At 35.8% G+C, this 17,486-nt stretch overlaps 2 protein-coding genes across 7 annotated transcripts in view; one reads left to right on the top strand and one right to left on the bottom strand.

Annotated features, from left to right (window-relative positions):
- Positions 1-17,486, top strand: part of ARL13B (ADP ribosylation factor like GTPase 13B) — a 44,448-nt gene that overhangs the window by 6,693 nt on the left and 20,269 nt on the right. For all 6 annotated transcript variants that reach the window (XM_058185354.1, XM_058185358.1, XM_058185357.1 and 3 more), the window contains one exon: positions 303-552. In XM_058185354.1, coding sequence (XP_058041337.1) covers positions 303-552 — 250 coding nt within the window. The remainder of the gene's footprint in view (positions 1-302; positions 553-17,486) is intronic.
- STX19 (syntaxin 19) lies at positions 4,345-17,307 on the bottom strand. Its single transcript, XM_058185360.1, has 2 exons — positions 16,785-17,307; positions 4,345-9,201 (listed from the first exon to the last, which is right to left on the bottom strand). The coding sequence occupies exon 2, from the start codon at positions 9,143-9,145 to the stop codon at positions 8,264-8,266; it is 882 nt and encodes a 293-aa protein (XP_058041343.1). The 5' UTR covers positions 9,146-9,201; positions 16,785-17,307; the 3' UTR covers positions 4,345-8,263.

Raw genomic sequence — 17,486 nt, forward strand, 5'->3', positions numbered from 1 at the left:
TATATTTTTTTGATCCCTGAAATAAGTGCTTGGCCTTACTGCCATGCGCTTAAAAGCCCGACTGGGCTTATTGTCAGGGGATGTCTTATTTTGGGGGAAACAGGGTAAAATGTTGGGAATATATTTATTTTATTTATTTATTTGTAGCTTGCCTTTATTATTTTTACAAATAACTCAGTGCTGCCTATTCTTTGAACTGTACCTGTGAGAGGCCCAAACAATCCAGTACATTATTAGAATAAATCAAAATTTTATTCGAGTTTCATCAAACTGTCTCTCATAGTATATTTTAATTTTGTCAGAATCCCCTGAAGATGTGGCTCCAACAGTTGGATTTTCTAAAATTGATCTTAAACAACGATGGTTTGAAGTCACGATTTTTGACTTAGGAGGTGGAAAACGTATCCGGGGCATTTGGAAAAATTACTATGCGGAATCCTATGGAGTAATATTTGTTGTGGATTCAAGTGATGTGGAAAGAATGGAAGAGACAAAAGAAACAATTTCAGAAGTTCTAAGACATCCCAAGATATCAGGGAAACCTGTATTAGTGTAAGTAACATAAATTTAAAGATATTGAAATATATTGAAAATGAGTGTGTTACTGTTAAATAATTAGAAATAATGGGGAAATTGTGTTGCATAAATAAAGCCCTTATTAATGATTCCAAATACTCTTTTATATGCTAGTCTTTTCTATGGCAGTAAATATTCGACTATTACGATTATTATAACTAGTTGATTTTTGACTATTGATGATTGATACAGTATTAAAATATAAATGGTTCATTAAAAATATCATTAAAGAGATATGCATGCCCAACACAAGAGGGTGCAATTGATGCATTCTACATGTTGTTAACTTCTGAGAACTGACATTATCAAACAAACTAAAAAAATTAACCAAATGTTAAGATGGTTCTCATCGGATAGAATTTTCAAAGAAATATTGTGATGCATAACATTCTCTCATAAATGTTCTTAGTAGAAAAGCCCTTATAAGATTGCAATATTTTCAACTTTTCTATAATGCATTTGTGAAAAAAACTACATTTTTAAAAGGGTTATCTTCTGTATTTTGTTATGGAATGTAGATTCCATTTTTTTCATCTTTCATTCTTGGGTGTAATACGGCAGAAAATCTGGGTTATATAAAAACATTGAGATATAGACTCTTCAGTTCTGAATAATTCTGTTGTTGAACAATTTATTTGCAAATACCCAATTGTTCTGGAGAATATTTATATCCCAGAAGAACTCTCATTATTTACAATAGAAAATCGTACTCATTGTATCCATAAAAATAAACCTATTCTTTTACATGTACAAATAGGTTCTTCCTATCTGAAATGTTTTGGTTGGTATTCCTGGCACTGACATTCCTTATTGATAATAATTTGTGTCTATGTGTTTGAATCTAATTCTGAGAAACATTTTTAGTTTGAAAATATTTAAATATATGGTTATTTGTGGTTTTAAATAATGAAGCAGAATTGATAAATATTTGAATGACTTGCTGTGAAAACTATTTATGTTGACTGTAATTATTTAGGAAAGCAGTCATGCTAGCTACATTGCTGAAAATTGATTCAGCAATATGAAGAAGGATTTCAAGCCCGCCCTCATAATATAAGTTAACTGCATTTTCCTTATACCAGTCTAGATTTTTGTTTACTACCTCAGTAATTCCAGAATGCTAAAAGTAGTAGATGTTCATCAAAGGTATCTTGTCATTTTAAACTAAAACAAACTAAACTAAAAAGTAATTTGTTAGTGGACCAATTCCTAAGCTGAAGTATACTTTAGCTGTAAACTTGGTATATAGACCTTTTTTCAGAAATGGTAAAGTCCTTTTGTGCCACAGTTGTGATTAAAGTCAACCGTAGGCCCATTATAGAATGTTCAACATGCATCAGCTGCTCATTGAGATTTGATAGTAAGTAAACATGACTGACTTCCCACTTTTGTTGCTATATCTTTAAGTGTTATTGAACTCTGATAAGAGTTCATGCCAGATCAATGTTGAAATGATTTTAGGCCTTTTTATATTATATGTTAGTGGAGGAAGTTGAGATTTAAATAGTTTTTTTTAATCTGGTAGTGCATGAAAGACTATCAGAAAAAGAAGAAATGTTATCATTTTAGATAGCATGAAAAACTTGTTTTAGAACAACAATTAGTCATAAATTGCTTGTATATAAATACAGATTCTAGACATAGAACTAGGGGTCGGTTATCTTATAACTGTTAAAAAATTACAATCCTTAACATTCCCAGTATTTAATACCAGGAAATCGAGGTTAGTTACTGTTCAGGTGAATTATATTTCACAATTTATAAGCCCACCCACCATCTGTAATGCCGCCCACAACATCCACACATCCAATAGCTCCATTTTGCACCCTCCTTTCCCCATGCTCCTTGCTTGGGACTCTACCTGTTTCCATTTCATGTCCTGGGATCCTGACAATAGCCAGGATTGCAAGTGCCAAACAGTGCAGCCATATGGCATTGTGCTTTACAATTGCTTTGTTAGCAATGGAAATCCCAGTTCCGATTACCATCATAATCTGAGATTTACCTTATTATAGTTTAGTACTAAGCGTCAATCCAGATTTTGTGACATACTTCACAAACCATTGCTAAAAGAAAAAAAGTATGTGATGGTAGGTTTACTGACACTTAATTTTTCTATTGAGTTAAAATAAGTCTCATTTTTCTATAATACAAAGATTAAAAACTGTTTACACTGTACTAGAAAAACAGCAGGTAGAGCTATGTTTACAAATAAGACATGTTGTAGTAGCAATATTGTCTGCTTGAAAGAAAACAGTGAAGTGTAGCAGGTGGAATGAAGCAGAGCCATGACAGAAAAGGCATACCTCTCTTTCCTAGACTAACATTATGTTATTTTCTCAGCAGCTCCTTATCTTTTTCTCTCTCTCTATCTAGCATTCCGTCATGAATGCTGAGCCTTGCTTAACTGGTTTTTCTTATGCTGCTCCCTTCAAATTATGTCCACTCAAATTTATTTATGCTGCAAACCATAGAAAGAACACAGCTTTATTTCTTTTACAGTTGGTTAAAAATAACTTCTTCTTGTGCTTTTGACTATGATTATTATATACAACTTTACATTGTTCATTGTTGCATTTATTTCTTCGTCTTGGTGGAAGATTTTTTTGGACGGGTGAGGTTTTCATGATGACTTGGCAACTTTTTGACAAGTAATTTGTCATTGCCTTGTTCCTAGGGCTGAAAGAAATATTGTGATAAAGTCATCCAATTGGCTTATTTCTAAAGCAAGGCTAAAATTCTGTTCTCTCAATTTTTGGTCTTTAAGCAGTACACCAAACTAGTTGTATTGTGTGTTAGAGAAGAAAATATAGCAAATAACTGTGAATAATCACACATAGTACCCTGTTTCCCCCCAAAATAAGACATCCCCTGATAATAAGCCCAATCGGGCTTTTTTGAGCGCATGGCAATAAGGCCAAGCACTTATTTCAGGGTTCAAAAAAAATATAAGACAGGGTCTTATTTTTGGGAAAACACGGTATCACAAGAACTTGCTAGCATTTTTCATAGGCCAATATTTGGATTATTTCTATCACCTATCAGCACATTACTTATCTGTGTCATTTGGGAAAGACAAACACAGTTTATATGAAACAAATTGTTTTGCAGTAAAATGCCACCAGATGTATGATTGTAGCATCTTTTTTTTTTCTTATTTTTCTAGTATATATCTGTAGACCAAATTTTTTTCCCCAGGCACAATTAAATAAAACCCCTTTGCTTTAAACATAGAAATTTTCCTGAATAGCACACCGTTCTTTCCACTACACTGTTGCCATTACTGGTCCTTCAAATGATTTTAAATTAGAAAGTTGCATAAACCTGAGGAAGGTATTATTTGAAAAAAAAAAAACTTTACTATGAATTTTATTGGCTGTGTTGGTCTGACAAACCTGTCTGGTTGGTATTGACTTTTATTGGCCGGAAGTAATACTTTTTTTTTTTAAAAAAATGAGTATTTGGGGAACAAAAACAAACCTTAGAGTCAAAAAAACTTCTCCAACTGGTAGGGATTATTACATGTTTTATTTTTTTTTAGGATCTTTGTGCCAAGTTTCAAGTTTAAATGTCAAAATGTGTCATGAATGGATAATTTTAAATTATTCTCCTACCTTTTAAATGTCCTCTCTCTTCAGACTTTATTCATGGCTTGTATAAAGTCAGCATTCTTTTAGTCTCATAATTGGGAATCTGTGACTTAATCTCAATTAAAAAAAAAGAGCCTAGGTTATTTATTTTTGGATTTTAGTGATGACAGGGGTGATATATTGTAAATTATTGTAAGCAAAACAAGAATTGGCATTTAAACAAGTGAAGATAACAGCTACTCTAAGTGATATGTTGGGGAAGAAATATTAATTTAGCTACTCCAATGTTTATTCCAGATTTTATAGTTAATGGTTTATAAACTGAGCAAACCTGACTCAGGATAATTTCCAGGATAAGTGGAAATTATCCTTGCTTGATTTCTGTTCCTATATGGTAAAAACATATGCCCTAATCAATTTTTTTATTTGTTTGTTTATTCTGAGGTCAAAATGAAAACTTAAACTGAGTTGAAAATAGACTGGAGCTTTGTCACATTTTTTAAAAAGTGTTTTCCTTAGTAAACCATATGAAACACAAATAAACTCTGTAATTAGGAACGTAATGTTTGTAATAGTTGTATATTTGGCTATTATTAACATTTTTAATTATCTTGCAGAACAATAAAAATGGATCTCATTTACAATAGTAATTGTCTTCAGTGCTATTAATAACATTTCCTAGTTTTCTTCTGTTCTGTTTTCAACCTAGTTACAAACCTGATTTACGTAAGGTTAAAACTGGATTATATACTTCCCCAAAATTGATATTTTTGTTTCATCGCAGTAATCCATTGAAGAATTCTATTTTTGTTTTTGGAGCAAAGTTCCATATCTGTAGCTATTTCAAAATTTTATCTAAACTTGTAACTGTATTGTGCTTAATCAGTGTATAAACATGATTAAATTTCCTTTTGGGTTTTTTTAGAAGGAAGGGATGCTTGAGTAGTTAAGCCTCCTTTGCCTTGCATGTAGTGAATTTAAGGTGGATTAATTTTAAAAGAAACCTTTTTAAACCAAAGAAAAGATTTATAAAAGTGTCTTGGTATAATTTTCAAATCTATGAAATAATTATCAGTGTTAGTTACAGAGAAAAATGGAAAGCATGTTCACTTTTGCTATTTAAATATCTAATGGTTTTCCAGATTTAATTTAACCAATATTTAGGCTTCAGTTTTAGTTTTGATTTTAGTTCTATGTTTCAGTATTTTTCTACATTCCTTGTAATCACAACACAAAACAATTTCTTCCTTTTCTCTTAACATGTGGATTGATGTAGTTTATTTTACTGTTTCACACATACATATATATAATTGCCTTTAGGAAAAACAATATTTTGTACAAACTGAATATGCATTTGTGAAATACGATTGACAACCAACAGCAAAGGTGACTGATAGCATGAAAATTAACTTCCTTGCAAAAGAGAACTTCTTGAATACAGATAGTCTTGAGTTATGGCTGTAACTGAGTTTAGCAATGTTAAATGAACTGCCTAAAGTTATGACCAGCCATAAACTTTAAAAAAAAAATCATCTCTATAAATTGTGCAACAAACTGGAGGATAATGGGTCTTTACCAGCTTTAGCTGTCCACATGACTATCTATAGAGGACAGTCTATAATCTAGCATTTAACTCCTACCTAAGCTCTACAGCTCAGAATGACAGCTAAAGCTTGCAAGGACCCAGCATCCTCCATTTCGTTGCACAACTTTTAGAGATGACTTTTTCCCCCCAGTTCAATAGAGAAAGCTGCAGAAAGATTTTCTTTTCTTGGTTACTTTTTTCCTCTATTCTTTAGCTGGAGTCAAGGTTAGATTTTTAAAAAGTGTAGAGATTGGAGAGTAGAGAGAGCATTTAGTGAGGAGGGAAGATCAGCAAGTTCATTCCTTTCAGCTTTTTCTGTTTTTATATTGAAGAAATGTAGCTTTCTGGGGGGAGGGGGGAGGGGGTGAAGCAAGGGAAAGGTTTTTGGGAATCTTATCCTGAAGCTGCCTTTCAGGCAAAGGCCAGCTTCCAAAGCCAAGCAAGAGACAGGAGGGCTTTGCAGCCTTCCGCTGGCCAGCTGATTGGAGCACAAAGCTCTGAAAGCGGCCGCCAAGAAATTGTTGAGGCCCTAAAAATGGTGACTGCTTCCAGGAGGCTTGGGAAGCAGGTCCAAATGTGTAGGTCCCATTGGGGCAGGATGGGGGGGGACAAGAGAGGTGGAGGGACTGCAGGATCCCTGTGGTCTGTCGTAAAGTGCATGACCAAGGGGGCACTATGAACTGTTGTTAAGTGGCCTGTCATTTCTTAAGACTACTTGTAATTATGCCTAATTTCCTCTTCTCCTCTTCCTTTTTAGTACATACTATTAACACATTTATTGGTTTGTTTTGGGGATATTTGTATGCTTGCCCAGATTATTCTATTGTGACTAACTTAGAGACAAAGTATATTTTCCAAACTGAATAAAAAAAAATTATGACATGACCATTCATACAAGGCTTTGGTTTGTGCTCAACAGTTGTGCTTAATTTTTACAATGAATAGCTGGTATTTAAGGAGTATAATATCATTAATACAAGGAAATGATTATTTCTTAAAAGAGGTCTTTTTCAATATTACCATAATAAAATATATTTTAAATATTTGGAGACTTTCAGTAATCGAAAGGATTTTTAAAAGTAAAAGAATCCTGAGTTTGCTGAAATCTATTGCATACATAAAGATAGAGAGATTAATCTTATTATTTATATTTTTTAAACCTTTGCATGCGTTACCAGTTTTTTTAAAAGTGTATGGCATACATAGCCAGGGAAGTCTACAGTGCTTTTTACCATAGCCGTTACAGCACAATTACAGTCTCATGGTCACCATTGTGTGCTAAGGAACCAGGCTCACAATTATGATGTCACAGGGATCTATAGTCGTGTGATTGCCATTTATGATATTTCACGGCAGGTTCTGACAAGCAAAACGATGAGGAATGCAGCAGGAAAGTTAGCAAGTCACTTGTGTAAGCCACCCTGCACATATGCAGCCTTTGCCATTATCCCCTCATCCTCCAGCTCATTTGTAGCCTACACTGGGCTTCCTAAGCGCTGCCCAACCTCCCCCAACTCAAATGTAGCTTGCACTGAAGCCCCATTGTGCCTCCCTCAATTCATGCTGAGCTTATGCTGGATCTCTCAAGACACCTCCAACTTCCCCCAGCCTCTCATTGCGCTCCTGCATTAATGACCTGCAGGTCTTGGGTTATGATTGCAACTGAAATTGCCATCACTATGTCACAGGACATAGCCCTTTATGACTGCAGGAAGATCTTAGAGTGTGCCGCATAGATGCAGGTGGAGGATCTTACTGGAGTGACTTGCAATCTTCTCTGCCAGCTTTCCCATTGATATTGCTTGCGGGAAACTAGCAAGGAAGGTCAAAAATGTGACCACATGACATATAGTCATGAGCCGGACATCCAAGTGCCTGCTTGGATTGTAAACACATGACCTCAGGGGTACTGAGATGGCTGGAGGTTGGAGGACATAAATTTGAACAATTGCTGAACAAATGGATGTAAGATGAAGACTTCCTGTACACCGTAACTTAAGTTACAGTAGGGTTGCAGTTTTTCTTTATCCAAACTACTTCAACAAAATTGCTAGGAAGATGCATTTAATTCCAAGGAACTTGGTTAAAATTAAATATGACAGTATCGTTGTGCCTTTTTCTCAAACAGATGCTTCACTGGTACCTGTAACATCATAATGAATTGATAATATTCCTCCTTTGTGTCACATTCATGTTTTTAAAACATGTAGAAAGGACAAGACTATTCCCCTCTTCACAGTTGTAACACGGAATTACTCAGCTACCAAGGTATAATGGTACATTGTGAACATTGGCAAGATCCTTGCATTTGATCCCTTTTTTATTTTCAAGGTGTAGTGAATTCTTCTGAAATTCTTCAACAAATTCTGCATTAGAAACATGTAACTAAGGAAAACAAATATCATGTGAAAAAATATACATATTCTTAGTAGTATAGCAAATCCACTTTCCATTTAGTCCTATTCAGTATTTTATGGATCAGCTCTTCAGCTTTAATTGCCCAGAGGACAAATCATTTGCAACAGGAGCAGCACCAACAGCACAGTGCTTTGCATGGATTCTTTTTTCGATACTTAGCTGCCAGCCTGAACTTTTCTCTTGACATTTGGACATAATCCTGAGTATTAATTATTTCCATTTCAATGCTGTTGATCATTTCACCTTGTTCGTCTACCAAAAGTGAGATTTGGAAAAAAAGGCTTTTTAAGTCTTTCACTTGATTTTCCAGACTGACCAGTTCTCGGTGTCTTTGTTCAATTTCAGATAACTGGGTTTTAGTAATCTTGACCTCTGTGAGCAGATTTTCATTGAAGATTTCCCATTTCCCTTGTTCAACCATATTATTTAGTTCTTCCTCTGATACTTCTTTTCCTGCCACTTCCAACTGACGCATAATGAAATCCTTACATTTTTCTTGTTTGGTTGTTATGGCATTATTGTACATAATCATTATATTTTGGAAACGATGGAATAGAACTGCACGCTGAGAACCGAGGACTCTTCTAAGGGCAGGTGATGAGCTATGTTCTTTTTCTTCCCTCTTCACTATTTTTGAAAGATCATCCAAGCCCTTATTAATGTGCTCTGCTTGTGCTTTAATTGCTTTTGTATTGCTGCACTCTTTTTTAAGCACACTGAATCTTCTCATGGAAGCCATCAAACTTTTCTGCTGCCGACTAAACTTTTGAACATCCAGTGCCAAACGATTAATGTCATTATGAAGTTGTTGTATTTCATGCAAGTACCTTTCAGTTATGGGTTCCTTTTCAAAAATAACAGCTGCTTGTTCAAATTCTCCTTGTTCCTCTCTAATAGCATTAACAACATGATTGTTCTCTTCAAATAATTGTTGTTCCTTTGCTCTCAGTTTAAGCTCTTGAAGGCGGTCTTTCATCTTCTGTTGAATATATTAAGGTTCAGAAGTATTAAACCCAAGGCAGCAGTGTATACCTAAGAATTAAAATCACTTTCATTAGCATTTATTAATCCACAATCATATTAGAGAAAATAAAAGTTGCAGAAATTTGCCACATAGGGTAGCAGACAATTTGTATCCATGAAATACACACTATTTTTCACATCTTAATACTGGTATGTTACTTTTTTCCTGCATTTTGTCCATTTTTGGCAGATTAAGATGATCAACATATAAACTAGTATTTTAATACACGTATATGAGGTCTATAGAGTTTTTCAGAATGGGTGAACTGCAAATATTGTACTTATTTACAGCTTTTTAAAGTGATGTATTTGTTATTGGAATCAAGCTTTTCTCTGCAGTTCCAGGTCAGTTAGTTATTAGAAACAGATGCTATGCCTATGTTCATAGCACCTTTCTCGTTTTTATCCAAAGACCTGAAAAGCAGTTCCATACATTCTAGAAATAAATACTTTAACTTCTTTCCTGAAAGAGAAAAAGAGGTTGTGCCTTGATCTAGCCCTGTGTTGCTCCAGTACAAAGGCTCTGCAAAAAACTTCATATCCATATGCCCTTATTTTCATCTGCTGTCACTTCTTATTTTATTTTATATAAAATAAGCTCCAGTAGCATATTATTTTAATGATCATTAAGAAAAATCAAATAATTTAAAAATAAGTGAATTAAAATGCAGATAAAATGAAAGCTTTTAAGGAGAGCTTATTATGAGTATTGTAGCCACATCGCCATCAAGTCCTTTTCTGATTTCATCATTTCACCATTTTTTTTCTTTTTATTTTCAATTCTCACATCACTTGTGTTCGGGATGCCTGTGGTGGCCCAAGTGCTCTGCCAGCAAAAACGGAACTTGGAGGGCTGCCCGTGGTCCTTGCCAGCTTCATTTTCACTGGCAGAGGCACCATGGGCCAGTCCATTACTGTTTCCAGGGCAGCCTCAGGGGCCAGATCTAAGCACCCCACGGGCTAGATCTGGCCTCCGGGCCTTGAGTTTGATTTAGATGATGGTAGCCGTAGAGGCCCACTGCAAATTGAAGAAGGCACACATCTATTCATATCTGTTTATTCTCCTTTCCACTAAAGGGAGAGAAAAAATGCATTCAGTACTCCCAAACTGTCAAAAACTTAGTTTCCCAGTTATCAAAATAAATAGTTGACTCCACTGTGCAGGTTGCAATAGTGGAACACTTTTTTGGATAGAAAGAAAGGACAGATTTCCTTACTGAAGGAGTAAAGCGATTCTTGCAAAAATTAATTAGTCCTGGAACGATCAATACTAGAAAGACTCCTGATGATCACATACTTAAAACATCACTGTTTAAACTGTTTAAACAACTGCACTACTGCTTCCATTTCCACCACAATAGATAATATTGCTTCCCTAGAATGTGGTAGGAAGCATTTCCCAGAAATCTCTGTCTTTCCCAATGGAAGTCGGTTGATATCTCAAATGACACTTCATTGTCAAATGGCAAACTTAGCATTAGTTCCAGGTTACCACCAGTGGCAGAGTGCCATGGAAAGTGTACTGCTAGAGCAAAGTGTCTCTGGGTGTTCAGAGATCCAACAGTATAAGTCCAACATAACTTTTTACCGATTGTCTTTGTTTAACAACTACAGTTGTGACCAGCAACTCAGTCATTAAGAGAAATGATTTTTAGTAAAAATAATGTGATTGCAACTGTGCTTACAATTTTATTTCAGTTTGTTTTGCTTTACAGCATCAGAAATATATGACTCCAAAAATCTGGGGGAATCCAAACAGTGAGGAGGGTTTCCAAAACTCTTGAGGAAGCCAGATAAAAGTCCAAATATTGTAGCTCTTTCCCCTACTTCTCCACCCTTTGGTATGCTCCCCCAGTGCTGGGATAGTTAGCAAAAAAAGAATTGATGTTTGTACTTATATTCATTGGAAACGAAGGAGGTAAGCAGATATACATTGTAAAGAAAGAGTTAACACCAGTTGTTTTCCTATTGTAGTTGTGAGGCAAACAAAAGCCTTCAGTGTATAACTGATTAGGGTCTTGTCAATTTCAGGCAGCAGCAGCCAGTCTGCAGCGGGTTCTAATCAACTCATTTGAGCTTTTTACCTTGCAATTAGCACTTGCTCTGAAGTGCCCTGTTTTTCTTCAGGGCATGCTCTGAAGAAAAGCAGCTCAGCAAGAGATGGCTTTTTTAAAGCAAGATCTCTACTTTGGGAGCGGAGGGAGGAGAAAAAAACATGGCAAAAGGTACTAAGTGAACGTAGTGGTGAACACACACACACACACACACAGAGGGGGGAGAGCAAGAGATGCTATGAAGATTGTAAATATTGATATTGATTACAAAGTTACCGTATTTTTTGGAGTATAAGACGCACCTTTCCCCCCCAAAAAAGAGGGTGAAAATCTGGGTGCATCTTATACTCCGAATGTAGCCTCGCCCAGCCTCTCAAACGGAGGTTTCAGAGGCTAAAAAAAGCATCAGAAAAAAAGCTTCAGAAAAAAATCCTCCAAACAGAGCTTCAGAAAAAAATCCTCAGAAACAGAGCTTCAGAAAAAAAGCTTCTGAAAGGAAGTTTCAGAGGCTTTTTTCTGAAGTTCTGTTTCTGAAGCTTTCAGAGGCAGAAAAAAAAGCAAGGTACAGAGTTCACAGAGCTCACAACCAACAAACCTGTTGCTAAAATTCACCTCTGGGAACAGGTGATTGGGAGTATTTCTGGAGGCCCATCCACCTGCCAATCAGCTTTTTTCTTATTTTCCTCCCCAAAAACTAAGGTGCGTCTTACACTTCGGTGCGTCTTATACTCTGAAAAATATGGTACTTTTTCATTACTATTGTAACTGCAAATGATCCTGTCCAAGATAATTAAATGAGAACTACTTTTATAAATTTATACACCGCCCCCCCCCCAAACTTTAGCATTAATGTAAGGAATCAACAGTTTTTTGGAGTAAAATGGCAAAAAAGAATAAACCAATATGCCATCAATATCCTAAGTACCCTTCAAGCTCCCATTTTTTAATAAATCTTTTTTTTCCTGTGCTATTTCATGCTAGCAAGAAAGTAAGTACACTTACTTATTTTAAAGGTACTATTTATGTTTAATTCTATAGTATATTGCTTTGTAATGGAAGGGCAAATTATAAATGCTTCTTTGCTTTTTGTGGGTTTTTTTTTTTTTGCCATTAAAATGGTCTTGAAAAGGGTTTTTTGTATGTGTGATAACTAAATAGTCCTTTCTGGAATAATACTGCATATTTTTCTTTTTTCTTACACAATTATTTCCTCTAAGCAGTATATATGGTAGATCAGAAATGTATAAATAATTTGGACCAAAAATTACCTTGGGTTTTGAATGACATAGTGGGGTCTGAATACCCAAACAGTAAGAAGAGAAAATGTAGGTGGTGGGTGAAACACACTAAATTTAATTTAACAGTCTCCCATCATTTTTGTTTACTGTCACATTCAATTAGAATTTATTTATAATTTAATCTGCTTTTCATGTAAAAAATATCAATACAATTTTGCAGCAACTTCTAGAGGGACTATGATGTCCAGAGCTGAAGCTTTGAGTATCTCATTGTTCCTACGTACGTTGTTGCCCTTAGGTTATGTACTCTAAAAGAAGAGAAAAATATCCAAGGATGTTCTGCCTGAGTTAGCCCAAATATTTTTCTTTCCACAACTTTTTATTTGGAAAGTTCTTGTTGATGTTTATTGCAAATACTATGTATGATCCCAATGATACAAGGTGGAGATAATTAAATTAACACTCTCAGAAAAAGACAGCATGGTTAAGAAATGAGGTGGAGTTATTTTATACAATGGCTTATAATGAAACTAGAACAATCTAGATCAAGCTGCAACAACAAACCTGAGTACTGTATCTATGTATCAACATAGATCTGTGACCTATGTATATTAATGCTACCTATGTATATTAATGTAAGAAAGTAAGAATCTTTCAAAAAGTAAAATTGTAATGTGATATTTGTTGAGTAATATTAAAAATACTATCTATGAATTCCCATTGCCAGGTTTGGTGGGGTCGTTTCTGTATAAATATTTTGTCTGCTGTTCCTGATGACTTTATGCTGTACATTCAAAAGGCAAATGCAATATTTTTCCATTACATGTAATACTCAATTTATGTCCACAATTGAGCGCAAAATTTATTTTGCTATTTTGTTAAGTGAGTTTTTGACCCATTTTTTGCCTTTTTTGCCATATGGTTGCTAAGTGGATCATTGCAGTTGTTAAACTAGTAACGGCGCCCCTGTTGACTTTGCTTGTCAGAAGGCCGCAAAAGGTGATTGCATGATCCTGGGACACCACAAGTGTCATAAATATGAACCAGTTGGCAAGCATCTGAGTTTTGATCACATGACCGTGGGGGATGCTGCAACAGACGTAAGGGTGAAAAACAGTTGTAAGTCACTTTTTTCAGTGCCAGTGTAACTGAGGGGTCACTAAATTAACTCTTGTAAATTGAAGACTACCTGTACATAATTAGATCTCTCAGCGGCTTTTGATACCATCGATCATGGTATCCTGCTGCGCCGACTCGAGGGACTTGGAGTGAGGGGCACTGTTCATCGGTGGTTCTCCTCCTACCTCTCCGACCGGTCGCAGACGGTGTTGACGGGGGGACAGAGATCAACCCCAAGGTGCCTCTTATGTGGGGTGCCTCAGGGGTCGGTTCTCTCGCCTCTTCTGTTCAACATCTATATGAAGCCACTGGGTGAGATCATCCGTGGTATTGGGGTGAGTTGTCATCTATACGCTGATGATACCCAGCTCTATATTTCCACCCCTAACCACCCCAATGAGGCTGTTGAAATGATGTCCCAGTGCCTGGAGGCCGTACGGGTTTGGATGGGGAGGAACAGACTCAGACTTAATCCCACCAAGACCGAGTGGCTGTGGATGCCGGCGGCCCGGTACAGTCAACTAATTCCATCACTGACCATTGGGGGCGAACTATTGGCCCCCACGGAAAGGGCTTGTAATCTGGGCGTCCTCCTGGATGCACGGCTGTCTTTTGAAGATCATATGATAGCCGTCACCAGGGGAGCTTTTCATCAGGTTCGCCTGATACGCCAGTTACGTTCCTTTCTGGATCGGGCTGCCTTATGCACAGTTGCTCATGCCCTGGTTACATCCCGCCTGGACTACTGTAATGCTCTCTACATGGGGCTCCCCTTGAAGGGTACCCGGAGACTCCAACTGGTCCAGAATGCGGCTGCGCGGGTGATAGAGGGAGCACCTTTTGGCTCCCATGTGACACCCCTCCTGCGTAATCTGCACTGGCTCCCAGTGGTCTTCCGGGTTCACTTCAAGGTACTTGTTATCACCTTTAAAATGCTCCATGGCCTAGGACCGGGATATTTACGGGACCGCCTACTGCCACCATTAGCCTCTCATCGACCAGAGAGGGCCTCCTCCGGATACCGTCAGCTAAACAATGTCGGCTGGCGACCTCTAGGGGGAGGGCCTTCTCTGTGGGGGCCCCTACCCTCTGGAACGAGCTTCCTCTGGGGCTTCGTCAACTCCCCGATCTCAAGTCCTTCCGCCGCGAGCTGAAGACGCTGCTGTTTCGAAGAGCAGGACTAGCTTGAACGTAGTTTTAAACTTGGGATTTTAAAAAAAAAGGGTTTAAATGAGGTTTTAAATTTGTATTTAAAAGTTAGAGCATCAATTGAATTTAACTGTCTATTCTTTTAGCTTTTTATGTATTATATGTTTTTCTGTTGTTTTTGACTGTGAACCGCCCTGAGTCCTTCGGGAGATGGGCGGTATACAAATATAATAAATAAATAAATAAATAAATAAATAAATAATAAACATTACAATATCTTGGATAGCACTGCCGCAGAGACCTCAGCAATTGAGTAAACCATTAATGATGAGAATCTTACAAAGCATTACAGAAGCAAAGTGAGGTAATTTCTGGTTGAAAGTACTCCAAAAAAAGTTAAACTGTGCAGTGTTTATGCAAAATGATTTTTTCCAAACTACATTCTAGGGAAATCTAAAATTATTTACAGTATCCCCATTCAACTACACTTCAATGAAGAAAAAAAAAAGCAGAAATATGACATTAGAAACAACTTGTTTCCTCCATTTCTTGTGATAAATACTATTGGGAAAATACTATTATGGGAATGTTAGAGCAATAATTGTAAATTCTTCAGGCTAAATTTATTGTATGGATTCTCCCTTCCCCGCTATTTTAACTATTTACACATGTTGATGGTAAAGCCAAAGAGAGATCATTTGTAAACTATAATTTATTTTTATCCTGCCTTTATTATTTTTTAAAAATATCTCGAGGTGGGGAACTTATATAATATTCTTTCCTTGCCCTATTTTCTCAACAGCAACAACCATGTGAGGTGGGTTGGGCAGAGAAAGAGTGACTGGTCCAAGGTCACCTAGTTGGCTTTCATCCCTAAGACAGAACTAGAACTCAAAGTCTTCTGGTTTCTAGGCTAGCACCCTCAACCATTACATCAAACTGGGTCTGGGTCAAATGTGACTTATCTAAATAAGAGTGAATACTCTAAATAGTATAATTCTTAAATAATGTACCAAGGTTCTTTGGCTGGCTTGATGGGATTCACAACTCAATCTAAGGAAACTTTCTAAAATCAAAAGTTTTAAACTCATGCATATTAACACAAAAATCAAAGTGCAACAATAAACTTGTTATTAATTTCTTTGTGCTGCCTTAGATGAAATTTATACCAAAATAATCCACAACCAATTTCAAAATAGTTTTTACATTTGTATAAGCAAAGGAGGGGTAATAATGCATTGCACTATATTTAGGTAGCAGCATGCTGATGAAAATATATCTTAACAGAAGAAGTAATAATATTCTTTAATAAATTTTGTTCAGATAATATACATAATTCAGAATTATGGGGATTCTAAAGTAAATTTGCATGTTAACACTCTTAGAATCCTTTGTTATAGCTGAACTGAACTGCTGAATTTCTATATTCAGTATTTTCATGCACAGCAGATGATGTCATTGCTAGCAAATGTACACATACACTCCCCTTCTCATGATACCTGAAATAAAAATGCTGAAGTTCCTCAACTACAATGTTTAAACATTGTCTTAGTACAGGATATTTTCTGTTTCTTTAATTTATTTTCAAACATGTGTAATAAACATTATTATTCCCAAATCAAAACGTGATTTATGTTCACACACAGACACACACAATTGTTCACTTAGTGTTGTGTGTGATGTTGTTAACCTCACAACAAAATCTCTCTGTGGTCTATGAGAGTGTCAGTCAATCCATTGTCCAGACCACAAACTCTATTCTACCTTTATTTTTCAGTAACCCAGTTTTAAAAAAGGAATTTGTGCGAAAGAAAAATGTATTTCCTGGCATGCTTTCAAAAGAAATTACATTTAATGCATTAAATACTTTTTAACAAATTAGCATTTCTATATTAAAGTGATATATTTCTTCAAACATGTACAACAGAAATAAACTCGTACTTAGCAGAAGACAAACACTATTTTACACACTTTAAATATTACATATTTTTAATTAAGATTATTTGGTATATGATAAACAGAATACACTTACCTTCTTCCTTTTAAAAATCCTGTTTTTCAGTATTGTTTTGTACTTAAGGATATGACACTTGGATTATCCATGTGTGCATATTTAATAGATCTGGAATGTGATTCCCGTTTTAAAAGTTTCTGCTTGCTTAATCTCTCTAGAACTTAATTACTTAGGAAGTGTGCCTTGAAAAACCATGGATTGAGAGAGTCTTAGTTGGTTATATTGCCCTGTAGTAGAAAAGCAAATTAGTTACTTTACTCCTAGAGAATCTGGTTCTGCCTGTTACAGATACTGTATAACCTTTCTTCCAAGGCGGGCCATTTTATTCTAATGAACCAATACCAGGAAGTGTTTTGTGTAACATTCTCCTTACTGTAATTTCCAGCTTACAGTGAAAATACCTGTTGCTTAATACTAGTGCTTTCCTAAAAATGAAATCCCTGAACATCAAATACTTATAATGAAAACTAGGAAAACATTGAGGAAGGGGAGAATGTATTACCAAAAGTTTGCTTACGTTTTAGTAATGTTTTATTAGTAGTTGTTAACTTATTCTTTTGCAATTTTGATATAAACTATCAGTTTAAACAATAAAAAAGGGGTTTATTTTTTTAATGAAAGGAATATATTGTTAACAGACAAAAACATCTTCGAAATTATTGCTGAGAATTGAAGAGAATTATGGATTTGGTCTATTTGCAAACTAGGTTTTACCCATTT

This window comes from Ahaetulla prasina, chromosome 5 (genome assembly GCF_028640845.1).
Source record: "Ahaetulla prasina isolate Xishuangbanna chromosome 5, ASM2864084v1, whole genome shotgun sequence".
Taxonomy (NCBI): domain Eukaryota; kingdom Metazoa; phylum Chordata; class Lepidosauria; order Squamata; family Colubridae; genus Ahaetulla; species Ahaetulla prasina.